Below are 27228 nucleotides of genomic sequence, written 5' to 3' on the forward strand. Positions count from 1 at the left end.
CAATTTGGTTTTGTTAGAGCCTTGTGCTCTAGGGTGCATTGCTTGGCAGGACAAGAAAAACGACAGAGTTCAGATTGTCATGGGGAGGAACTAGGCTTAACTCATTGTCATGGCTCTTGGAAAGATTCATAGCTAGGCAAAAAACAAAAACAAAAAACCCAAAAGACCAAGAAACACAGGGTTTATAAGTGACCTAAAAATATGGGACCCCAAAAACATTACAAGTGATGTCCAAAGAAGTGGAGTTGCAGTACAGAGTTGTACTAAATTGATGTTTCTTAATCCTAATCCATAACCATTCTTTGTGAGAGCTAAAAAGCCACGCCAGGACTCAGGGTGCTAGCCAGGAATCAGGAAACTTCTCTCAGCTTGTGGCTGGAGCCCCATGACTCCAAAGATATCAGAGTGTAAAGTTCATTTGCCTATAACTATAAGCTACTGGGCATTTTTTAAAAAGATAAATATAAGCAACCCCAAGGCAAACTGGGTTGACATCTGGAACTGGGGATAAGAAGCAGAATACAAAAGAACAGAGGAAATCAACCAGACTTTATCAACTCCACCAGCCACTCCCCTGTGGGCAGCATGGAGACACTAGCCACTTCCCCCTTTCCAGTTTTAACTAAAAGGAGCATTACAGAGGTGAATTAACATTTAAAAAGAATGTAAAAACTCAGAGCTGTTCTAATGATGATTAATGGAGAGCTATAAGGGGGCCATGACCTGCTAGTGTCATTAAATGGATTGGCAGGTTTCTGAGCATTAATTATAAATAGCCACAGGAGTTCTCCTGTTTAACAGAATGATGATAAATCCAAGGCTCTGAGAGAGAAGACGAAAGCAAAATGGGGGAAAAGTTTGCATGTGTCTGCCTGGGTGTTGTGGGTAGCAAGACATTGCACACGCAGAGGGAATGAGATAAATGATAAATTAGACCCGGCCAGTCAATCACATTTCCTAAATGTTTTATGTCCCAAAAGCTATAAAAGCAATATTCCACTCCGCCCTTATTGGAACCATTTCTGTACGGCAATCACATCAGTTTCCTTGGGGATTTCAACTGAGATGTGCTTTGCCTTTTCTTTTTTATATTTACTCTCCAGCTTGTGGCCAAGGAAGGGGTAGAGTCCGCATACAAATGGGTCGGGGGGGGGGGGGGGGGGAGAGAGAGAGAGAGAGAGAGAGAGAGAGAGAGAGAGAGAGAGAGAGAGAGAGAGAGAGAGAGAGAGACCTAAGGACCAAGTGTGTGGTGGGAGTGTGAGGCACTGGCTGGCAGAGACAGGAGGGAAGGGATATGTGGAGGAAGCCTGGGCCCCTGTGGCAGGCACCACAGCGAAGCAGGCTACAGCAGAGACGTTCTCCGTTCTCACCCTGGGATGGATGGCCTCAGAGGGTCTAGAAGCAGCTCAACAGCCCAACAGCCACGAGGGCCTTATTGATTCCAGGGACTGTAAGTGCCAAGAGGCAAGGAGTAGTATTGATGATGATGGTTTTGTTCCCTGCTGTATCCTCAGAGCCTAGAACGTCATGGTTGCCAGCATTTGTTGATTGATACATGAAAATCTCCTTTCAGTTGCCAAGATGCCTGGGCTTATAGAGCCTTTGGGTAGATAGAATCTGGGTGACTACCATACATTTGGACCAGGGGATTTCTTTCCTAGACAGCCTTGACTGGCACTGAGATGACAGGATAACATCTCTTATCTCAGCCTACTGTTTGTAGACATGCTCAGATACCACAACCCTCACCTCACCCCCATTTCAAAGCAGAAGGCTATTTTCCTATGAGAACCTCCAGAGAGGAAAAGGATGCCTAAACTCACCTGGCCAGATAAACACTCAATACAGGACTCCTCTTAATGATGTATCTGCAACATCCTGGATGCTAATAGGTAGAAAGAACAGTTTCAGTCGGGGAGGTGGGGAGGGTGCTGGAATGAGGGTAAAGCCTAGGGTCCAGGAGGGCCAGGGCTATGTGTAACACCCTCCACATGTGGCAAATTATTTTGAGGACTTGGCTATTGCCTGAACTGAGAAGAAGATGGGTGAATCAGGGTAGAAGGGGGCAAGAGAAGTAAATTCCCAGCCAGGACTAGAGTGATTGGGACTGGAGGATCATGGTGTGTGTGTGTGTGTGTGTGTGTGTGTGTGTGTGTGTGTGTGTGTGTGTGTGTGTTTCTTTTAGAGGCTTTCCTCTGCAAGTCATTATTTCAGCTGATTGGAAAATCGTGTTGAAAGACCTGCTTCTCTGGTACAATTTTCTTCATATCCTATTAGTTGCAGTACAATTACAGAGAATACATCAATTCCTGGCCTGCCTGCTGCCGCTGCCAGAGCCGCCTATTAAAAAGCGGCCTTATTAATGGAATTGTACATCTAGGATTAATCGGCTTGCGTTGGCCATTTACATTTCTCATTCCACAAGCACTTTTGTTTGCTTAATAGGCTGAAGGAGGTAGGAAACGACACAACAAAGCCTCTCCCGATTGCCAAGCATATCACTGGTGGATTTAATATCCCCTTCCGCCTTTCATCCTGGAGTGCTGCATGGGGATGAGATTGGGCACACGCGCCGCTAGGGAATAGGGAAGTAGCAGCTAGAAGGCAGGTGATTGGTAGGAGATAAGGAAGGAGGGATGTGTGGTCCAGCAAAGCCAGTCCTGGAATGAAACCAGGACCCTCGTCTCTATCACTCTGAGAACTATGGGGAAGAGACGATAAGTCCTTAGTTGCGTAGATCACCTCAGGGCCAAGGACCAGGAAAACAGGGAGGGATGGTCCAACATGGATTTTGGTCCTCATCTTCCTACAGTTATGGTGACTTCTGCCAGCCAGCCTCTATCCAGGCTGAGCTAAAGAATCTTGCTCTCCAGAGTGTACCAAGGTCTCCACCACTTCCCATGGATAATTCCAACTTGCAGAGAGCTAAGACTAATACGCCATGTGGGAGACCATGCGTGTGCGAGGTGAGAAAATCCTATTGCCCCCTGGGCTTTCTTTGCTCTTCCTTTAGGCTACAGATACCCATGAACTGACGGTTTGGGTGGTCTTTGAATTTCAGGAAAGGAATTACAGATGTCATGCCGGGTCTTTGAGATGCCCAGATTCCAAAAGAGCCACGGACAATGGGTGTCCCTACAGCAACATTCTGCCAAGAAGAGTGTGCCACACGGATGGAGAGCCCACCCATGCAGAGGAGCCTAGCACATCATAGGGTCTGACTTCAGGGGAATGGTGTGACAGGAGACTAAGAAAAAAAAATGTGGCTGCTCCAAGGCCTTTCCCCTCCTGCTGGGCTCTCTTGTGAATTGTGGGTACAGTATGGTTAACCGCACATGGGTCTTTACTTGTCCCTTCGTTATTGAAACTGAGCCCCTCATTTACATTTAGGAAGTTCCCTGGGGCATTAGAAAGGAAACATTTACTTAAAAATAGTAGCCTTTGTGCCTTTCTCCCCAGTGATGATCTCCAGAGAACCTGGGTTTCCAGGGCTGCTGAGCAATGGGGGAACTGGGAAGGAGAGCACACGCTCAAGGATTGGGTCTTCTTCATTCCCTCCCCCTCCCATGGATAGTCTCCCCTATGGCAGATTGTACTTTGTTCCTCAAGTTGGAGTCATAGATGGGAGCTGATGGAGAATTTGCTAAATGCCCAGGACCAGGCTTACCAGCTTAGCCTTGATAAAGTCTGCCTGATGAAGGACAGGAAACAGAATCCAGACACCTACTGGCTTATCTGTATCCTTTGCCCTTCTTTGTGCATTCATTACCCAGAAGGCCATACAAACTGAAGTTCATCTCACCCAGAGGAAGCCATGCCTCACTATGATCCAAGATGACCCAGGCAGGCCAGAAATGACAGACAGCTGAGGCTGCTGAGGCCCAAAGGCCTTTCTACCCAGGGGCTCTGTGGTTACACAGAGGGCGCTGGTCCTTGGCTTATCACAGCATCAGCAGTTACAGAGCCAGTACATGCCATGGTCATATAGGAAGACTTTTCTCTTTAATGGGATTTTCCTAAGCCACTAGGAAAAAAAAAAGAGAGAGAGAGAGAGAGAGACTCCATTAACAACACTACAAAGGCCACTACTTATTAGTATTTTAGAAGAGTGGCCAAACAGTTCTTGAATCTAATTATTGCTGACAAATATGAAACTTGAAATCAAAGTTAAATTTTCAGCTATGGTGCCTCATATGCTAGCCCTCTCCGAATTCAGCTGCATCAACACATTTGTGGTTTCTGGAGGAGATTGGTTACTTTTCCTTCTCCTCTGATACCACGTTCTTTCCTCCTCCAGAGCCCCCCACTCGCTCCTTGGCTAGGACCCTATAAGTTTTGACGCATTGAATCTGACATATTCATTTCCGTGGCTGGCACTAGGTAACTAATTTTATGTTTACCTGTCAGGTATATAGAAATGAGCTGAGCAGGATGCTCTGGAAGCTCCTGTGTGTCCCTTTTCTTACCACCACCCCTAGTCCTACACCTCTTCTTGTTGTTGTTGGTTTTTTTTTTCTTTTTTAGATAAAAGACATTTGACTGATTTCAAATTCCTCGTGATACCAGGACAGGGGGGGAAAAAGGACTTGTCAACACCTTTCTTTCTTTTCCCCTATTAAGCATACTGTAAAAATCAATCCTTTTTGTCACCTCACTCTGCTTGCGAGAATGTTTAATGGATGTCAAGGGAGCTAATGATCGCTGGTGGAAAATTCATTTTAGATTTGCTATTTATAAAGTACTCAGTACTCAGGTGGGAAATTAACATGAAGCGAGGAGTCGGGTGGGGTGGGGGAGGGCTGGCACTGCAGAGCTGGGCCCCTGCCAGGCTGGTAGTGGCTTTGCAGCACCCAAGGCATCCTGGGGACAGAGAGCACACATGGCAGGGAGGCTGTACCAAGGCATCCCAGGGACAGGAAGGATATGTGGGGTAGCACACCAGTGTAGGCTTTAGAATGTACAGACCTCAGCAATTTGACCTTTTCTGGCCAAAATTTTCACAGCAATGAAATAATGTCTACAATACGTACCTTACAAGGTTGTGAGAAGGATTAAATAAAATATCACACATAAAACATTTACTAGCTCCCAGAACATAGTACTAGCATACGGGTAATGAATATTCCATGTTTCTCCCCAACATGCCCTATAGCCCCATGTGGTCAGGAAGACACCACAGGATGGACCAGTGGCACTTACACTTACATGGCAGTCACACATAGGGGCCTTGAGCTCTGCGTGTTATCTCTGCCTGCTAGGTAATCTGATCAGGCAGGGTTCTGCAAACTCCTCCAACTGTGCTCCAGCCACCTGGAATGTTCTCCATGCCCAGCTTCACGGAGTTCTAGTCTCTGCCCTGCGTAGACAAGAGGGCTGCAGTAGCTCTCCGGCCCCCATGCACCCCAAGCCACATCAGCGGCAAGCTGCCATGTGACTGTGATGCTGCCTGCTTGGGTATCACACTTTAGGAATCCCAGAGACACAGATGCAACGTGTTGGGGAGCACACCCTCTCCAGGACCTCACCAATCTAAGCCCTCTTAGTCAAAGCAGGACTCCTCACCCCAACTTCCAGTGGAGGCTTCAGGACTCTGAAGCAAATCTCTGAAAGCTAGCTAATTTCCTTTAAACCTTTCCATCGGTTGCTGGGGGGAGGGGGCAAATGCTGACTTTAATTTTATGAATTGCTTCTACCTTTGAAGCTGAGCCTCCCTTTCCTTTCCTTTGGGTGGCTGATTACTCAGGTGTGAAGTCGAATCGACCTTGCTCTCCCAAGTTCTCTCACAGGTGGAATTCCAAATCAGGGCGCTCTGGTGTACCCCCTCTCCCTCCCGCTGCCTTCCCCCTTTCTGGGGCTTCCCTTCGATGCTTCTCTGTTATATTTGGATTAACTGCAAATCTCCTTTGATTACTCACTCTCTGTTGAAACAGACAACCTGTTGCCACGTGTTTGATTACTGAAACCCAGGGGAGAGCCTACTTGTAATGCAGCCAGTTAGAGCGCACACCGCATTACACACCGCCACTGAGCTGCTAATTCATTGTCTAAGAAGTTGCTTTTCAGTTTCTGATTTTTCAATAATAGGCTTCTCACGAAGCTCTTAAGCTTCAGAAATAAGCCCCAAACTGCTTTTCCAGTCATTTACATACGCACAAGCGGATCAGGAAGTGGGGAAGAAAGGAAATAATTTTACGTGTGATCCCTGGGACTCTGGAAGCCTTGGCAGGCAAGCGAGCTGGTTGAGGCTGCAAGTCTGGGAAGGGCAGTGAGAAGTACGCAGGCTCGCAGGAGACCTGTCGCCAAGGCGAATGAATCAATGCTGAAGTTTTCCCTGCCACAAGCTCTCCCCTTCCTGACGCTCACCCAGTACCCTAAGCACCAGCAAGTTCCTCTGAGGAATCTTATCATTCATGTTCTCTTCCCATGATGCCACTGTTAGCTACCGAAACTTCCCTACCCGTCCATCACCAGGGCTAAGGAAATTGTTGGCTGTGTGAAACCTGCCTAGGTGCCAGGCCCAGGAAGTGCGCTCCATCATCCAGGAAGGCTGCTTCATGACTCATGAGCAGTCATGGAGTCAGTCTATGGTCTATATAAGCTGTTCTGTCATTTGACATGAGGAAAGAAAAAAAAACACTTTCTGGTTGATAGTGTAGACTTCTTCTCCTTCTTCTTCTCCTCCTCCTCCTCCTCCTCCTCCTCTCCCTCCCACACTCCCCCCCCCCCCCCCCCGCCTTTCCAAACAAAGTTCTTGTAAATAGCAATGAGACAGAAATAAGAGCAAACATCCTTCCTTTTTTCCATGCCATACAAATCCTCATTTAAAATGACTAAATTAATTGCTAAATCTCATTTCTACCCTTAGACACTGATTCCAAAAAGGATAATGTTTGCACCTCACCCAGTAAGGTGCCAGCCTTACTGGGTACCACCAAAATTCCAATCAAAATATTTAAGTTTGAATTTCAAATGCTTAAATATTTTTATTTTTAAATTTTAACTTATTCACTTTACATCCTGATCATAGCCCCCTCCCTCCTCTCCTCCAGATCCCACCCTCCGTCTCTGTTTCCCCTATCTTCCCCCCCCCCCCGTCCCTACTCCTCAGAGAAGAGAAGCCCCCTATGCACCCCCTCCAGCACATCAAATCACATCAGGACTGAATGCATCCTCTTCCCCTGTGGCCAGTCGAGGTCACCTCCTCAAAGAAAAGTGATTGAAAATCAGGCAACAGAGTTCATGTCAGTTTCAGCCCTCATTCCCCTTACCAGGGGACCCACATGAAGCCTGAACTGCCCATCAGCTACATCCCTGTAGGGGGCCTAGGTCCAGCCTATTCATGGTCTTTGGTTGGTGATTCAGTCTCCAGCAAGCCCCTCTGGGCCCTGGCTAGTTGGCTTTTTTGGTCTTCTTGTGGAGCTCCTGTTCCCTCCAGGTCCTTCTATACAAACCCCCACTTGCCACAAGAATCTCTACTCTTTCTAAAAAATATTTTTTCAATACAAAGAAAGAGCATACTAGGCTGGCCATGAATTCAGAGATCAACCTGCATCTGTCCCTCAAGCGCTGGGATTAAATGTGTGTACCACTACCACCTGGCTAGTATAATTCTTATCTAGACTTTAAATTTATCAGAACCCTGGGGTTTTATTTGCTAAATCTAGCAGTGCCAGTGACTACTTTTGTTCCAGAGTTTGGGGGCTTTTTCCTATGGTGGATATATTTGGAGGAAATGGAGTCCTCTTGCTAGGATTTGCAAATTGTTTGAGGGTGTTCCCGAAAGGTCCATGTGCTGGAAGCTTGGTTCTCACTTGTGGAGCATGTAAAGAAGTTACCTCGTGGGAGGTCTTTAGGTATTTGCCTTGCCTCCTTCACAGAGTGTGTCCGTCTTTTTAAGTGTGGGTTACAATAAGATACTGAGTGACCTCTGTCCATCTGATTCCCTGACATAGTCTCATGATCAAGCCTCTCACACGCTTGTCCAGCACAAATCCGTTGCACAGATGCCTATTCCTCACTTTCATCCTCCAGGCTAAGAAATAAATAAAGCTTTTTTTTTTTTTTTAAAGTTCCTAGCCTCAGCTATTTTGCTACAGCCATGGAGCATGGAGACATGCAATGCTCAGGACCAGTCTCCATGGCTTTCACTTCCTCTTAACTCTCAGTGCTCAGACCGGTGAGCAGTATTTCCCAAAGTCCTCTGCAGCTGTGTTTCACAGCTCCTTCTAGTCAACAGTTCTCAAAACTGTAATGAGGGTGGCCCGAAAGACTTTCTCAGGCACAGATTCTGAGGTCTCATTCCTCACTTTCCACCATACGCAGGGGAGTGTGGTCTGATGGCCTTGGCACCAGCCTCTCTTAAAGCAGGTGAGAAATCAGGGTCCTCAGGAAGACCACCATGTACACATGATGAACTACAGTGGTTCAAGGATACTTTTGTTACTTTCATACCATTATGAAAATTATTTATTTGTGATTATATATTGTGTGTCCCTATATGGGGATGTGCCCTTGTGTGTAGGCGCCTGCACAGGCTAGAAAAGGAGGTTAGATGAATTACAAGTAGTTGTGAGCCACCCAGTGCTGGGGTGCTGGGTGCTGGGTGCTGGGTGCTGGGGGAGCAGACAACAAGCATTCCTAACTTCTGAGCCATCTCTTCAGCTCCTCTCCATCTTGTAAAAGTATTTTCCATTTTTTTTTCATTCTTTCATGACAACTCCTTAAATGGAGTATTTCGTACCGAAGGCAACAATGTGCAGAGGCCCTGAACTGGGGCCACGCCCATTCAGTGCTCTGGGAGCTGAGAGAATGAGGATATGAACCCTGGGGGGGGGGCACTGAGAAGCTTAGGGAAGGACCTTCTGTCCCAGAGAGTACGGGGCCCAGGAGGACTTTAGAGGGGCAGCGCTCAGCAGTACCTCTCCTGTTCAGTAACTCTCGCTTTGTGGCTTCGCATTTCCCAACAAGTGCCAAGTGACAGAAAGCTAAGCTATATCCCAATTAAACATAACTGTCCCATCTTACAGATGAGGAAAATAGGGGGTTAAGGGGGGGGGCGACTTCAGTCCCCAAAGTTAGATAGGACTAGGAGGAGAAAAATTGCTTCCTAAATCATGAAATATATCCTACATAGGTGTGCTATATAAACTTTAAAGGAAAAGAGTTTTGCAATTCATGAGAAATTTAATGAAAGGAAGGAGTAGGCACTGAGTTCTGAACATGTTGGGAGATGGTCCTAAGTGACAGGACCAGAATTAGAAAAGGAGGTGGAGATGAAGGTGGCATAGATCAGCTTATAGTTGAAAAATCCAAAGAAAAGAGAATGGCATGAAAGAGGATGATTGACAGCTTGTGAGGTCTTTCGGGTTCACTCGTCAGCTCTCTGCCCTGTCACACAAGCCAGTCCTTTTTCTTTCTTAGTGACCTCTTGGTACATAGCTAGGCATACCCATGGGCTCGTACATAGACATGTAATCTCACTGTTTCCCCATATTGTGCTCAGGATAAGCAAGAGTCACTAAATGGTGGGCTCTCTCTAAGCACAGTTGAAAACTTGACCTTATCCACACTGGGCCTATGGTGGTTGGTTATCTCGTTTCCTTTCCATGTCTCACCATGATAGTAAAATATGCATAACAACACTTAACAGCCAACAGCTCTTTGTTGTATAATTTAACTTCTTCATCGGTTATGTTTCCAATATCGCATAGTCATTACTAGAATTCATTTTCAGAACTTTTCAACAACTCAAGCAGAACTGTATACCCAACCAGAACTTCATAATCCTTATCTCCGCCCCCCCCCCCCAGAATTCCTCATAATCTCTTTGGATTTCCTTATTTTAGATATTTCATGTAGATAGATTCACACAGCTTCTCCTTTAGTGTGTAGGATTCGTCACTGAGTTGAGAATACATCTGCATGTGTCACCATGTCTTCTTTTTGAAGGAACACTCCATTCTGTGTCAGGAAGATTTTCTTCTGCTCATCCACTGATGGGCGCTTAGGTTGTTTCCATCGTTTGGCTATTATGGATACTTCGTTATTACAAGCCCTCGTGTACAAACAGGCCGAGTTCTTGTTTTCAGTTCTTTTGGGTATGTGTCCAAGAGTAGAATTGCCAGGTCATAAAAGAAATTCTGTGTTTAACCTTTTGAGGAACCACCCAGTAGTTTCCATGGCAACAGAACTACTTTGCATTCCCAGTAGCAGGCAAATAGTGTCCTGCCCATCTACCTTGTCCTTCCCCATGTCTTTGCCAACACTTGACATTTTTATTGCCCAATGTGTATAAAGTGGCACCAGGTCACTCCTGGCTATTTTTTTTTTTGACTCATTGATTGATTGACTTATTTACTGATTAATAAATGATATCCTAAAGAGGAAATAGTACCTCTCTGTGATTTTCATGTATCCTTAAAGGTGCGGAATGCACATGCCTCCACGTAGGCAGCAGAACTTTAAGCCTATGTGCTGCATCCCATGTGCCTGAGAGCCTTTTCCATGTTCATTAATGGGAACACAGACCTTCATACAGCTCAAGAAAGGGCCAGTTATTAGCATCCCTTTTCCCTGTGCTGATCTTGAATGTGTCTGAGTGTGTGGTGATCCTAAGAAAATAATGCATTTCCTGTGCCCCTTTATATCTAGAGGACACATTGGTGCTACATTCTGGGCCAAAGTATGTTTGTGGGATCTATGTGCAGGAGTGTTACAGGAAGGTTTCTGGGGAAAAAGGAACCCATTCCTCCTGCCTCTCTTTCTTTGTATTTTTCCTTATCCTATGCCTGCTTCACACATGCTGCCATCTTCCACTTGGGAGACAAAGTCACATACAAAAGATCCAAGTGACAGAAAGGCCTGCAGCCCTGATGCTCAGGAATGCCATGCCAGCTTTGAAATAGACAGGCAGAATATTTTTATAGTCAGAAGGATAGTCTTATATCTTATTTAAGCTGCTTTTATTGAACAAGAGCTGAATCCAATCATAATGGATATTTTCAAATACTTTTTCCTTCTTTAGTTTAAATAGGAGTAGAATTGGTCTTTCGAGACTTACTCTTTGCCTGTGCTCAGGACCTGGCTCTTTCCTACACACAGATACTCCTGAGGGACTTGTTTGGTGAGGCGGCTCCTGATTCTTCCTGTTGTGTCCCCCTTTACTGGCCTTTGTCCCCTGCACTCAGGAAAATCTTTCTTAGCATCATCCTCTCACAAACTGTAGCCTCTCTATCTCACTTCTTACCATTTCCTCTTCCTCCTCCTTCTTGCCTTTAACTTCCTTCTTTGTTGTAAACCCACTTAATTATCACATGTTTCAGTTCAACTTCTAAATCATACTCTCTGATGCCTCCCTAAGAACTGTTCTCCCTGAGGGGATAGAATATATTTCACATTATTTTTTAAAACTATGTATATGTGGGCATCTTTGTGTGGGTATGTGTAGGTAGCCATGATGGCGATGACATCAGCTCGCCTGGAGCTCGAGTTACAGGAGGTTGTGAGCCATCTACCAGGGGTTCTGAGAACTGGCCTCACAACCGCTGAGACAGTAGTATGTGCTCTTAACCATTAGAGTCATCTCTCTAGTCCAAACAGAAGACATCCTTATGACTACGCATGATGACTTTTGATCGTTTAGGAGCAGCTGGCATTGCTAATAGTCCTACATATCTTACATACTTTGTATTTAATGGTATCTTGCTATTCTGATTTCCTTTCTGTGTGCGTCTTTGACCTTTCCTTGTCAGTCTTCATTATCGGAACTCTTCTATACTCTACAGGTCTGTGCTGACCTCATTTCTGTCCACATATTCTCAGTTCTCTCCCTAGATAATTCACTGTGTCCGGGTTGAAGACTGTCTTTGTTCAAGCCAAGTACTTCTCCAAAGTCTCAGAACATCGGGAAAACCCCTTGGCAACACACTATGATGCCAGCTTTGTCAGTTGCCACCTTCCTAAAGCCACGTCTGAGCCACTCACCCAGGAATGAGAGGTCCTCTTTCTCTCTGAAGGTTACTCAGGAGCCTCGGTTGGCCGCACTGCCAATTTTCACCATGTCTCTCTCTGCGGCTCTCTATTCCTGTGGTTCTCACACTGTGGCCTCCTGCCTAATTGGCTATATCCCTTAGGAAGCGGCCTTGCCTCTAAGCTTGTTTCCTTCCAATCCACTAATCACCCAGTAATTAGGGTGTCATTTTAATGTTCTCAATAACCCCAAATACCGCTTTTTAAAATCTGATCATGTTACTGACTGGGATGCAATCTTCAGCTTGAGCTTTTCTCCTAGCAGGAAGTCTTTTGAAAGAGCTATTTCAAGGTGGGGTCAGGATGATGACTTAGAGGCTAGCCTGGGCTACATAAGAGCCTGTCTCAAATACACACACACACACACACACACACACACACACACACACACCAAACAAAACAGCAAGAAAGCATCATTTATGTTCTGGCCTCTGCCTGCTTCTCTACCAGTGGCCATCTTTCCATCACACTCTTGTCCCTTCACCTCATCCTCCAAGCTACATCCTGCTGAGCTGATGTTGGCTCCTGTGCTCCTATCATGCTGACTTGCTTCTAGACTGAGAGAGGAAGCTTCCTTCCTACATGTGTAAACTCCTGTCTTCTGAACCCCGCTGAATCCACTTATTTTTCTCTCTCAGTTTCAACCTCACTTCCTCCCAAATCTCCTGAACATTACTACAGTAAACCTTACTGGCCTTTGTCCCAGATCTAGCCACATTACAGAAAATCATCTTTTCACTGAGTGTGAGAATTATACATCTGCCCGTTGCTTGCCTAACACACAGTAGGCTCTAGGTAGGCATTCCTATGATGGATGTAGGCTAAGTCTAAGGAAGAATGTCTTCATATCGCCAGATGCACGATGTGGCTTTTTAAACCATAAATCTAGAAGATGTGGACTCAGCACATTGCTATCATTTCCAGATGATAGAAAATTCATCAAGATTGAAAAATCATCTCAATAGAATGCAACGCGGAACCCCAGACTGCAGTGGAACTTTACCGAATAGAGAACCAGCTATCAGGAGGCATAGGGAAGGCCTTGCCTATGGTGGGAGTCTTCCTTCTTTGGAGAGTTGCTTATTAGTGGAGGAATAAGGACAGCCTTGGTGGGAGTCCATGGGGGTATATATCTCAAAAAAAAAAGTGAAGCAAAAGAAAAGAATATAGGAAATGGAGTGACAGGAGTGTCAGGTGAACATAGTAGGAATTAATGCCCTGCTGATCAGATCACACCAGGAAGCATCTACTATGGTAATAGCCTCTTCAAAGTTGATTGTTATCAGTTGGACTTGTTCAGAAGATAACGATCAGAATGATTAGCGAGAGGAGTAGATGCTATCACTATACAGGGTGGCAGTCATAGGGAAGAGCAGAGGGCATGGAGGGGGTTGTCATCTCTCAGAAAGTACACCAGAGTGTGTCGCTTGTGTTCTAGAAGCTCTGAAAGGCAGAAGCTGTGGGTGTCATCAGAACCGTATTCAGCAGCAAGTAAAAGATTCCTCATTTGCTGCTTTGAAAAACAATCTCCAGACTAGTACGTACATTTGACTGGTTTTTATTTAATACAGCAGCAAACCATCTGGTTAGACCTAGAGAGTCCATCCTTGCTATCCTTGATGGGTGTGGCTGCTCTTCATGCCAGCAGTCCAGTTGCTTGGCCTCCAGGCAGTGTTGCAAAGGAAATAGCAAACATCAGAAAGCTTGGGTCACCTAGCGACAGTCCCTGTAGCCCTATCCAGTCATTTGTGCTTGGTCTGATTGCATTATAAGCCCATAGAAGATAATGCTAGGTAAAGGGATATTTATCTATCCTCACAGTCAGCTCCAGGAGAATCTGGGAGGCATTTTAAATGGGCACACTGCTGCCCTGTAAAAATTTAAGAGCATCATTTGTAGAGAAAGAATGGAATAGATACTGAGAAGGCATCAAAGTGCCCACTACAATAATAAAGTATCTCCTCACAGAGTTTATCAACTGTGAAAAGAGGGTTAACATCAGTTATTTCACTGCACATCTACAATACAGTATCTGCTATTCCTTCCAGGCAGAGATAGCCATGCCTTCATGGAGGGTGGGAGTCAGACCTGAGCACCTGCTTGTAAAAAGTCACCAAGAGTAATTGTGATAGGAAGCTACAGTGGGGTCTGCAACTCAGGAAGGGAGGGGCTGATCATTGGAGAGCTCTAGGGTTGCTGGGTGGGAATTGGGGACCATTATTCAAATGAGATCATTGCCTTGGGAAGCAGACAGGAAAAGTGAAATGCCAAGGTGTCTCAGAACTCTAAGAGTCTGTTTTTTAAAAAAGCTTTAAGATTTGATGATTAAAGTGTTTGGTTCTGGACAAGGTTTCAAGAGTACAAAGGCAATGAAAAATTATGGCAAGGCACTTAAATCCTTCAGTCAAAAAGTCTTCAGGGAAAAGGGAGGAAAACATAAAAATAAACAGTGATTTCTTATTTCTTTTCAGCATTAGCGAAATGATTTACCCATCTATAGATGCTCGTGCATTAAGGGAAAAGCCATGTGATGGTTAGTTTTTGTCAACTTGACCTAAACTTCGACGCATCTGGGAAGAAGGGATCTCAGTTGATGAATTGCCTCCATCAGATGGGCCTGTAAGCAAGTCTATGGCATATTTTCCTGATTAATGATTGATGTGAAACCAGCTCATGCTGAACACGTGGTCCTCATGGTGAACATTTCTGTCAAGCCTGGACAGAAATCAGGCTGGGCAAGCCACGAGGAGCAAGCCTGTAGGCAGCATTCCTCCATGTCTCTGCTTTAGTCAGTGCCTCTGGGTTCTTGTCTTGAGTCCCTGCCTTGGCTTCTGCTGCTGATGGTGTATGACCCATAGGCCACATAAACACTTTACTTCCCAGTTGGCTTTGGGTATAGCAGTAGAAACCAAACTAAGACAGCGATCAGTCGTTTCTGTGTCTAAGGCAAGATATACCTCGGTTATTTAGAAAGTGAATCAGACACCAGCTTAGGAGAGGGGGGAGAAAGGCAAAACTTAAAAAGGCAGAAAGGAAGCCCTCCACCACTTTCTCTTCTCCATCTGACTATGCCTGTGTACCTCCTTTGCTCTTGTTTTTTATTTGGCCCTCCTGGTCCATGCTGGCCCTTCTGCTGTGGGCAATTACTTAGTCAGGAGGAAGACACAGATTCTCTACCACAATGCCTGCACTGGCCTATCTATTTGCCACTAGCAGAACTGGTTTTTATTCTACACTAATTCCAGCCTGAAACAATGAATCCTGCAAAGATAGTTACATAGTTACCCATAACACATGACTTACTATTGGTAATAGACAGAATCTATAACTAAAGATAACAATAGGAATGATTAGAGAGAACAGGCAGTCACTGGGAGGAAATACATGGGCTGACACATTTAGTATCCAAAAAGGATTGTCAGGAAAAACAGTGGATGAAGCTAGCAAGATGACCTTATGAAGGGCACACTCTGGAGCCAGCCCTTTGCAGGCATAGTGAAAACACATAGGATAAGGAAGACTGAAGTAACACCTCACGGGAAGCTAAAGTTAGAACATTATATGGCCACTGGAATACCCAGAGGATGTCTTATTTTGTCTTTTCCTTTTCTCATTTTCTTTTCCTTCTGTCCATAGCATAGACTGTCATTTTGGCCACAGCTCCTGTACTGAGGGTGCTAAGAAAATAAGGCATCCATGGCCTCCTCGAGCTCACAGCCTGAAGGAAGGCAGATATAATTGGGTAACTACACTAACATGCTATGGATGTTAAAAATGAAATTGCATACAAGTGCAGCAGTGCTACAGATAAAGAACAAGGCTGTTCAAAGAGATACCTTGGTGCCAAGTTTGTATTGAATTACTGAAAGTATTTTGAAGTAGTCAAGGGCAGGTAAATCCTAGGCACAAGCAGCAGACAGTATCCATGTGAGTTGAAGAGAGAAAATCACAGATAACTCAGAGCCTGTCTATGGGAACTGTAAAATATTAGGAATGAAAGAGGTAAGTTGATGTTAAACCCTTAGGTCTTCCATGCCTTGTCAAGGTACCGATGCTCCACCCTGCATAGACTTGGAGTGAGGAGCCATCACAGCCTCAGACATACTGGGGAAAGAGTATTTTAAGAAGCTCATGGTGCCGGGTGTGGTGACGCACGCCTTTAATCCCAGCACTCGGGAGGCAGAGGCAGTCAGATAAATAGCTGTGAGTTTGAGGCCAGCCTGATCTACAAAGGGAGTCCAGAACATCCAAGGCTAACACAGAGAGACCCTGTCTCAAAAAACAAAACAAAACAACAACAAAACAAACAACAACAAAAAACCTACAACAATCAAAAACAAAAAACCAAATCAAAACAAAAAACAAACAAACAAAAAAACAAAGAAGGTCATGGCATAACCATACCAGGGATGTGGTTCAGTGGACGCATACTACCTTACCTGTGTAAGACCCTGGGTTGAGCCACCATCACCACTGAGAAAAAGAAAAAGATGTAGAGGTGTCACAGAAAAATAGTTAGAGCTGCTTTGTAGGAGGTCATGTGACAAATAGGAACGAACTCTTGACATATTGAGCCTTGTGTAAAGACAATAGGGAGGAAATCATGCATTCAAATATCTAGGAAACATTCACATAATAGAAAAAATCAGATCAGTTATGTGGTTGGCAGGTTAGGTAACCATAATGCTAGTAGGTCATATTTATTGAGTGTGTAATGTGTACCAGATAGTGTCTAGGCACATTTTCAGTATTAAGTTATTTATTTCATCTTTTTAACAGCCTTACAAGAAAAATCCTATAATTATTTCATTTTACTGAATAAGAAATAGAGTCACACAGAGGATGATTCAAGATTCAAGGGCTGGGAATGTAACTCAGCAGTAGAGTGGTTTCTTGGTGTGCAGTTGCCTTGATTCATCCCCCAGGACCACAAGGGAACAAAAAACAGAGGTTAATTCAGAGGCTGCAGTTCTTAATGTAAGAGGTTCCAAGCTAGTGTTGGCCCCAAGCCAAGCCAAGGACAAATAAGTTGTAATGATGTTCTAGAGTGAAGAAAATGTCTGGGGCCTCCTTATACAGACATCTCTACCGCGTCACTTTCTTCCTGTCTTCCCTAAAGTCCAACAGTTAAATCAGTCCATTTCTCATTTCGCGTTATTGGTAACAGACACAGGGAACCCCCAGCAGCTGCGATGAGGAAGTGTCAGGGCTCAAAGGGAAGGGTGGACTAAATCATACTGGAAGTCCCCCTAGGCTTGAGCTAGTTGTGATGCTAGGGTTGTCTGACACAGCAGGGTGAATTCTTTGGGGTACCAGATGGTTGTGTGGGTTACTCGGAGACTAAACTTGGCTCCAATCTGCATAGTAGCTCCGTAACCCATGGGCCTCTCCAATCTGCTGACTCCATTAGAAAACAAACAAGATCTTACTCCCGCGTGGCTGGTAGGAACTGACCTGGCATGGAAAAGCAGAGGCAACATCACAACAGTCTAACAAAGGAATCCTCGTGACTGCTCTTGAGTGCCTGGGAATGTGTCTTCCTTGACCACATGAAGAAGGCAGTGGCACAGGGTGACTGACTGCTCAGAAAGGTAGGCAAAATTTGGAAGAAGAGCAGTGCTCCATCCTTGCATTTGTGGAAGAATGTCATCCATGTCCTCATCCATGTCCCGTTGCTGCTCCAACACTTGCCAAGTCCATCTTAAACGCACTCATTCCTGAACGTCACTCAGAAGCTTCCTGACTTTCTCTTACAAGAAGCCTTAGAGATGGGTCAACTGGGAGTTATTTATAATTGCTTCTCCCTTCTCCCTGCTTTAACTGGCTAATCTTTTCCTTGTTCTCCAAGATTGTTTTACAGGTAAATACATAGATGCCTATCTTGACAGACAGCATCTTACACGTGGCAATGTGTGTGGAGTTTGCAAGCTCTGACTGTGTTCACCCATCTGTGACTGTTTATACCCTCAGCTTCCTGCAGGCAGAAACTAGTTGTCAGTATTTTCTTCTAGCACTGCTACCTATCAATAACTACACCCAAAAAGACTATTTGCAGAACTGCTGGATGCAGAGTTTGGAATGAACCTTGAAAATCTTTTGGTCCAACTGCTTTATTTTAAATAGAAAAGAATGAAGTCCATCTAGGGGTGTGTCTAGTCCAGGGGTGCAGAACACTTTCAGATGGCCTTCTAGGTGTAGATTTCAGCTGTGCTCTGAGCTAAAACTACATGCTGGAGGGAGTTTTAAAATGTTAGTATGGGGTGGGGTCACAAGGAACCTGACTACCAGGTCTGTGACAAGGGCTAAGTGTTGGCTTTTGTATAAAGCTTCCTGGGCAGTTCAGTGGTTTAGAATGACTGGCTTAGGGTTGGAGGGTATTGAAACCGGACACAGGCTGAGGAGACTCTCAGTCTCTATCTGCTGAAGGCCTTTGTGGCTTCTGAGACAGGGTCAAGAGAAGAAATGCTCTAGGATACTGGGCTTGGAAGAATTGTGGGCCCAGGAAAAAAGCTTTGTTCCATGGGAAAAATTACAATAATCGCCACTGCTGTGGAAGATGGGAATCCAGGCAGAAGTGGTCCTCCTTATGTGCTCAGGCTACACTGTGGGGCCAGGACTGAGCATAGGAGACTCTCAGCCTCCTCTGGACTTACAGAGCTGAAAATCCAAGCAGCTAGATTAAGAGACGATGGGCATGTAGAGCAGCCATGCGAGGCGGCTTCCCAAATAGCATATAGCAGTAGAAGAGAACAAATAAATGTCTTCAGTTAACAAAGCGCTTGGAATGTTTTAGAGACCGAAATTAGGGGAGATTGACCAAGTAACTAGTAAGTTCTTAAAGGGAAACAACTATGCATCCCATACAGAAGCCAACGCACTAGACTAGATGTGCAAACAAGTTTCTCCTGGTCCTCAGCACAAGTACTCTCCCTTTCCCATCTTTGGTCCTCTTGTGCTACACAGAAACCAGGACATAAAGGAGGGGTCTGGCTGCCCTAGGTGGCAATTGGTGTTAAGAACCACCAATTACTTGATGACGAAAACCAGTAGTCACATGACTAATTGACTCTCTCCTGCTTCCAGCTTCATGATGCTGCATATTAATGGGAGACACATCGGATTTCCAGGAACACCTTCTTGGCAAGAGCATCCATAATGAAAGGCAGTGTCTATCTCTGATCTGCAGGAACACAGAGCCACTATGCGCATACCTTCTCTCACTGCTTCCTCAGCTAAGGATTAAAGGGTGGTTCCTTTTCTTGCTGTGCCATCCTCATTTGCACAGGAGGCCTGGCACAGCATTGAGTCACTTGCGTCAAGGGTGCTGCTTCAAAACAAGACAAGAGGGTGACGGGTCTCACTCTTCACTTAATTGTTCACTGTTATAGTCGCAGCACCTTCAGTGCAGCACAAAGCACAGCAAGTGCCCAATACACATACATCGTCTTGGTGATTGAACCAATGGATCAACCATACAAATTTTTTTTGGACACAGAGTTTGGTACCACTTCTAAGAATAAGCAAATAAAGCCAAAACAAGCTGGTCTTTTTGATCAGTCTTTTATTAACGCATAGGCTAATGTTCTCACCGAAGCCGAAAATAAAAGGAGACAGGAAGAAAAAAAAAACTTAGTAACCTAAAATGTTCTCAGGTGCAGGAGTGAAGAATGTGTTTTCCAATATTTGATTCTGAGCTTGACAGTCTATCTTGAAATCCTCTCTTTTCAGCAATGAAAATTCGAGCCTTTGTTGGTTTGTTTTGCAGTTTGCAAATGTCTTACAGAGCTCTTCTGGCAGGGCTTCTGTTTTTTCCTCTTGCAAATAAACAAAAGGCCATACCTTTAATATGACTTACATAAGGGATATTCTGTGATCGCCTGCCATGATTTCAGAAGCGGAGTCAAGGAAAGGGGTGGTAAAAGCAGGAGCAAGGTGAGTATAAATGCTGAGGGGAACACAAACCAGGAAGCCTGCAAGATAAGCTGGGCATGAAAAACCAGAGACTCAGAGAAAAGGAGAAGCTGAAGACCATAGTCAACAGCATCCCAGGCACCCCTCCTGGGGATGGGTGAACTCACCAGGGTTCACCTACCCTCCTTCTCCACTGCTCTTGCCCCATGGTCTGGGCTTTAGTGTGCTGGCAAGACAGACTCTCCCCTCCTTTTAGGCAAGCCTGCAGGAGGCAGAGCAACCCCTGCCAGCCTGACCTAGATCTGTCAACTGATCAATTACCACTCCCAAAGAAAGAGAAGGAAGGAGGAAAGGAAGAAGGGAAAGGGGGAATGGAAAGCATCTAGGATGGAGGAGGGCTGGGGGAGAGAGGAGACCAGCAGCTGAGGATCGGAGGGAGTACGGCTGAATTCACGTACAGGAGGGAGAGGGAGAGCACACTGAATCCTGGAGGCAGCATCAAAAAACAAAAAACAAAACAAAACAAACCCCCCCCCCCAAAAAAAAAACACCACCACAACAACAAAGTTTTCGGAGACAGCTAACCAAAATCAATTAAAACACAGGGGCTCTTTCTCCCCCTCCCCCCACCCCCAATACACTTTGCTGATTCAGAAAAGAGTAGTCCCTCCCACTACCCAAAACTCTTAGCTCCAGCTCTTTTCCTTCTCCATGATTTCTGACCCCTGACCTCACACTGCTAGATCACAATCCCATGCCAAGCCTCCTTTCACAAATGGATGGAGACATTATCACTGTTGTGTTTCACCTGGAGGACCACCTTATGCTCACCAAGCCAACACATCCTCCCTGCAGTGCTGAAGCCTCCCCTGCCCCAGCAGGGTAGAGGACAGTCTGGGGAGACACATAAGACAGTGTCTACTCAACCTGTAGCTACCAGCTACCTTATGCTCACATGTTTCAGTTTTTATGTTTAATGTGTTTTTATTGAATTTCAAATGACTATAGACATAAAGTAAACATGCAACGAGCCAATAGAGCAGAAAGGAAGGATGCTGCATAAATACAACCGGTCTCAGCAGGAAGTTGCACTTAGCACCACATGTTTGGAGTGTTACAAGCATTAATGAGTCCTTACGACACCCAGGGGAGTCGCTCCCCGGCCTGTCAGGCAGGTGGGGGAGACAGGCTCTTGGAGGAAAACATTTATTTTTCCCTATAGAAAACAGAGGAGAAAAATTGAGCCCAGAGATGCTCAGGTTCCCAGCTGAGCTGGGCTCAGGTCACTTGAGCTGGCTTGACACGTGGAAGCTATCCACATGGGGTATTTGAAGCCTGTAAGGCCTCTGATGTCAGTAGTGTTGAGGAAAACTTTGCATTCTCCTCAGTGGTCAGGAGGGCAAGAACTGCTACAACAGTAGCAACAAAAATTCGGCAAAAAGCCAAACCCATGCTTGCTAGTCTTGTCCAGAGGGTGCTTTTTGGTTTGTTTGTTTGTTTGTTTGTTTACCATGAGGGGTCATCAAGACTACTACACATCTTTCTAACACGTGCTTCCTGGATGTGACAAAATCATGCATGCAGTATAGACTCATAAGCTCTGCGGCTTCTCAGGATATTGTATGCTCGCTTTAGTCTGAGAGCATAACCTAGTTTGTCTGGGCCATTCATGACACTCAGCCAGAGACAGTATTGACCACTGTTCCCAAGTTTCACGTCATTTTCACATCACTGTATGTATGTGGCAAAGAGATCCCAGGCAATTGCTAGAAGGGAACCTGGATTGGAGATACCCTCCTTTCCCAGGAACCAAGAAAGGTATTTAAAAGTTACATTCTCACATCACTTCATTAATACCTATGCTAAAGGGGCAACTTACTAAGAAAGAAGAAAAGCCAGGGGTATACGTTATGGCTAATAAAAGGGATTCTTATATTTCTGTTTTACTTTAGAAGAAAAAACTTAGTAGCAGAATCAGGTTGTGCCTGGTGACTCTGGTAACAAAAGCTGCAGTTCCAAGAACGGCTTTCATTCAGCAAGGCCTGTTGCTTTGCCTGGCACTGCTTGACTGCTGGACATCCTTGAACAAATGTTCAGAGGTCCAGTAATTTGGGCAGTGCAGTCTGTAGCAGACAGGGTGGAGGGGAGCTGTCTAGGTAGCATTCCGTACCTCAGACCATGATGAGCCCCCAAGAGGGCAGCTCTAAACATGGCAGTCACAACCCATTTTGAGAGGCTCCCCACTTTTTAAAAAAAAGATTTACTTATTTATGTGTATACAGTGTTCTGCCTGCATGTATGGGTACGTCTGCAGATCTCATTATAGATGGTGGTTGGCCACCATGTGGTTGCTGGGAATTGAACTCAGGACCTTTGGAAGAGGAGTCAGTACTCTTAACCTCTGAGCCATCTCTCCAGCCCGAGAGGCTCCCCTCCTAACCATGCACTTTGGATCACACTTCCAATTATCCATGATGCCCACCCCAGGACCCAGGTCTCATCTCCTCAATTGATTACTGCATGCAGTCAGTGAGGGCTGTATGGTTTCCTCCTCCTCCTCTTCCTCCTCCTCCTCTTCCTCCTCTTCCTCCTGTTCTTCTTCTTCCTCCTCCTCCTCCTTCTCCTCCTTCTCGCCCCACCCCCATCTCAGAACTAGCAAGCTTGGGTGCTGAGGCCAACCATATGCTTGCTGTGAATGGATGGCAGGAAGTTAGGTGATCTTCCTACCCCCATGGTGCCCCGTGGCCTCAGCTGTGAGGCAAGGGCAGTGTGAAGTGAGTCTCTTTTCCCTTCAGTTCTGTATTTCCCACAAGCAGGTTCCTTGATGTGGGGTCTGAAAGAAGAAGAATTAGAGGGTCGGAAGGGAAACTAACCCTACGAATGGAAATGTGTTGAAAGGAGCCATGGTCCTGAAAGGAGGAACGGGTGGTTGCTAGACAGAGAAAAGCTGCAGTGCACCCAGCCATTTGCTTTCAGAACCTCTACTGGCAGAAGGCGGGCAGTGTGCTGGAAAGTGCCTCATCCTGCCTCCTCACTCTAGTCTCAAGAAAGAGCCTCTTCTAGTTAACCAACCCTGGTGCTTCTTAGGACAGACCCCAAGGATCTAATCAGTGCCTCCTCTGCCTCCCAACCCTGTCACACCGATCATTTTGAATCCCCTAAGCCCTCAACCTCTGGGAACAGGACTACTGTTGCCAGTGGGTTTGGGGGAAGAAATGGATCAGGGAGGATGTCCCTGGTCTGCCACGAGTGCCATACACCTTTCCAAGAGGCAAGAAACCCAGAAGTAGCAGCCGTGGGAAGAGTCAGCTTAAAACAAAAACAGAGGAGAAGAAAAAATTGCCTTGGAATGTGTGCTGCATTCTAACTAGTCCCGCTGGGTCAATGCAATAGGGGTGGATTATTGCAGGCAAGACCTGGGCTGCCTCAGTAATTCTGTAAGTTTGATAAGAGATAGCTGGCAGGCTCTGCTTCCTCCCCTGAAAGTAAAACAGACATCACCTTTGCCATGTCCCACTGGCATGTGGTATGGGGTCTCTAGGGGTCACCCTGCCTTAAAATTGGGCAGCCTTGTTCTATTATGACACATGGAAGCCTATTTAGAAGTCCCTGGATGCAGCCAGCACAAATAAAGCTATCATTCTCCCTGGGAAATTCAGAATTTTTTCGTAGATGGGGACCAGTTCTGAGATCTCCCTGTCCCCACCCTAAGCCCCCAAGATGAAGACAAGACTAGGAACATCATACTTCACCTGGGGAAATATGTTCCTTTCTACTTTTCTATTCTGGAGGTGGTTGATTCGAAGTATGAGCAAATATTATGCTTCTCCGGATTTATTTCTAATGAAAAGTTATGCTAATTTATATGTAAATTCAGTTTGGCCCTGGGGCTCCTGGCTTATAGCCAATGGGGCTGCTGATGGTGGGATTTAGCAGGTGTCTCCAGCTTGATGTTAGAAGCAGGACAGAGGCTCTCAATACAGGGGACAGGTAGGGAAGGCATGGGTCTTCCTTTCCCACCCCATGACACCTGACTCAATGCCTTGCCTACTTAGTTTCCACCTCTGCTGTCAGAAAGCAAGGAGCTATTCCCTGAGGGGACCTGGTCTTGAACTCAATTTCCTTACTGCCATTCTTAGGGCTACAGGCTTGGTTTGTGAAGTCCTGGGTGCCTAGAATAAGCAAATTACACACACATGCACACACACACACACACACACACACACACACACACACACACACACATCTTGCTCTATATTACGTAAGAGGAGTCAACCAAGGATGTCTCTACACTCCTTGCCCTTCTCCACCCTCAATGCCCAGGGCGCAGGATGGAGAGCTCAAAGGCTGAGCCCCTCTGAGTTAAGTGGGACAGGCAGCCTCATGGATATTCCTGCATGATCCTCCACCCTGGACCTTCTTGTCATGGGCTAATTCTTTCCCTCTCCCTTTCTTCCTAAGCCACAGCCAAGATGCACGCGCATCTGCACCAGATTCTTTTCCCAGCCTGGTTTCTCTGTCCACTTCATATAGATCTGCAGAGGACAGGGTCCATCTCTCAGAAGGGATCAGCGGGACTAGAGCTTCGGACTCTGGGTGAGATCATGAGAACTCTATACTGCACTGGGAGCAGAGGAGAAGGCTGTGGGACTGTCATCCCCTTTCACCTGGCCAGACAGGACTTTCCCTTGGGAATGCACCTGCATAGGAGGGAGAACCTTGCCTCCCCTCCTCCCTCCCTAGGGCTCCAAGCCTCTTGGAGAGCCTTGCAGGACCAAGCCTGTCAAAGTTTCTCTGCTTGTCTCCGTCTCTGAGTTCCAACATCTTTAATCGTAAAAGGGGCAGCCTAGAGCTCCCCCTCCCCCCAAGGATGGAGGGAAGGCAGGACGGTTAGCCGCTAGTTCCGTGGCTGGGTTGGACTCACAATGGGAGGGCTGACACAGAGGTGGGGACCACACAGTGCAGCAAACGGACTCAAGGTGGAAGCACATTCCCAAATGCACCTGAAACGAGCCCAGCAAACACCGAAGAACCCTGGCCGGAGAGAAAGCCAGCCTCAGCAACTGCAGCCTGCCTTCTCCGCCAATAAGTAGACAGAAAATTAGCATTCGCCTCTTCCTGCCTCTGTCCTTTCAACTTAGAAAGGCTTTCCTGAATTTCAGAGCCCACTGCAGCCTGCAGCTGCCTGCACAGCCCTCTATCTGCTTGAAACGCCCACCTCCACCCAGCCCCGCCACAAACACACCCCCAAACAGATTCAAAACTATAACAGTTGTTCAGGCTCCTGCAAACGGATTTATTCCCACCCCCCCACCCCCCGAAGCCAGACCGCTGGCCAGCACCTTCCAGGAGGTACCCGATTATTTCCAGCCCATGTTCCCTCCCGACACACTTTGCTCCTTTTGGAAGCCTTACAAGTTCACTGGCCAATATTTAAAGTTTCCTCCTGTAATTTCTCCCTAGTCGCATAAGCAGCACATTCACAAGCCGGCTGCCCTCCCCATCTGCGACGATCCCCTGCGTACATGTGTGCTGGGCTGTGTAAGTGTGAGGGATGTGCATGAAGCTGGGGAGCCAGCGCACAGCCACGGACCCCAAGGGGAGCAGCAGAGACACGTTTTACTTATGCACATACAGTCCCCTCATTCCGGTAGCAGCCAGAATCAAATCAATATTCTCAAAGCCTGACCGGGAGAATGAAGTCCCAGCCATGCTGGTTAAAAAACGTTCGCGCTTCCACCTGCAAACCGCGCAGCGGAGCCGGAGCCGGAGCCGACCCGGGAGCCTGCAAACGCTTGCAGCACAGGGTACCGTTCCCGGGGCTGCTGTAGGCAAATCAAAAACCAGTCTTACCTTGGAAGAGGCACAGAGCCGCCAGCCCCGTGAAGATTGCCCACGAGATAGAATTGTGCATTTTTGCCTGGATGGTTTTCATATTTTTTTCTTCTTTTTCTTCTTTTTTGTCAGGATCGGTTTTTTTCTCTCTCTCTCTCTCTCTTTCTTTTTTTCCTCCTGATAGATTGTGCTGCTCTCAAGCTCGTCCGAGGAGATTTAAATCCACTGTTTTGCTGAAGGACACAACAAGGAAGCCGAGGGCGTGAGAGAGTCTGACTTCTCCGTAATTATCTCCACTCATACTCTGGCACTGAGGCACATTGTACAATCTGGCCCTGGACAGCCCTCCTACAAGCTGCAATCATTGGTTCTAATCCAAGGATTGACAGAGCTACAACACGCGCGCGCAGGCACACACACACACACACACACACACACACACACACACACACACACTCAGGAATCATTTGCTGGGCAAATCAAGCTGATTAAAGAGACAGGAGCCTGGAGAGATGGGATGATAAATGCCACTTTACCCCTTGTATATTACTTTCATTTTTAAAACTGACAGCAGAGCATCTGAGAATCCATTTCCTCTGGTGTTCCCTGGCCCCCCGAACTTAGACACACTTTGCACTGGAAATTATCCCATAGCCAACATGGCTGGCAGGAAATTTTAAAGGGGCATTTTCATGCTCCGTGAAACTTGGAAGAATGAGTCAAATTCTATTTGTTGGTTCCCATTTTCCCTGCGAGGGAAGGATCATTCAGAGAAAGAGTTCTCTCTCCTTCTCTTCCTGTGTAGTCACTTTGAAGATGACCCATAACTTTCTGCTTTCTCTCTCTTCCTGCTGCTCTTTCCTCAGAAAGCCTGCCTGCCTCACTCCTGTTTTTCACTTACTTTATTTTCTAAATTCACTCATGTGTTTCTGGTCCCGAGCCAAGTGATAAGGTATCCGTCCAGAATGTGAAAGGACAGCCCATTGCTTGATTACAGAGAACTGTCTGAAAAGAAAGCCAGGGTCCTGCCACATGGCTGGATCAACATTCCCTAAAGAACATATGGTCAACATGTATATCTTAACCTTCAGTGAGACAGATTTAGATTAGATGACTGAAGGACTGTGCGATTGCTACTTTGTGTGTTGTTATTAAGTTGCTTCAGCTGCTTGGAGACATTTATCTCCTTGATGATACATAACAAAGAAAATCAAACAAATAGGTATACCTTTTCTCCCAGAGTCCTAATTGTAAGAACTGGGAAGTTCATTTTTGACTGCCCCTTATGGAAACAAATTATACCTTCTGAACAAAAGACAAACTGAGCCCCTCACTGATGCTGACTAATTTGCTTCCGCACATATTTTACATTTTCCTCCAGACCACCACTGTCAACTATGCTTTCTGATGATTCCCATAGAACTGTTAACGTACATTCTCGATCTGTCGCTGACT

At 46.0% G+C, this 27228-nt stretch overlaps 1 protein-coding gene across 4 annotated transcripts in view; it reads right to left on the reverse strand.

Annotated features, from left to right (window-relative positions):
• Positions 1–26193, reverse strand: part of LOC311597807 (neurotrimin) — a 964426-nt gene extending 938233 nt beyond the window's left edge. For 2 of the 4 annotated variants that reach the window (XM_084782209.1, XM_084782208.1), the window contains exon 1: positions 25792–26192. In XM_084782209.1, coding sequence (XP_084638335.1) covers positions 25792–25873 — 82 coding nt within the window. In that variant the 5' untranslated portion in view covers positions 25874–26192. Of the gene's footprint in view, positions 1–25791 lie in introns of all 4 variants that reach the window. The other 2 variants (XM_084782207.1, XM_084782210.1) reach the window with 2 other exon arrangements.
• Between the last annotated feature and the right edge of the window lie 1035 nt (positions 26194–27228).

Source organism: Acomys minous (genome assembly GCF_964271855.1).
Source record: "Acomys minous genome assembly, chromosome: 5".
Classification (NCBI taxonomy): domain Eukaryota; kingdom Metazoa; phylum Chordata; class Mammalia; order Rodentia; family Muridae; genus Acomys; species Acomys minous.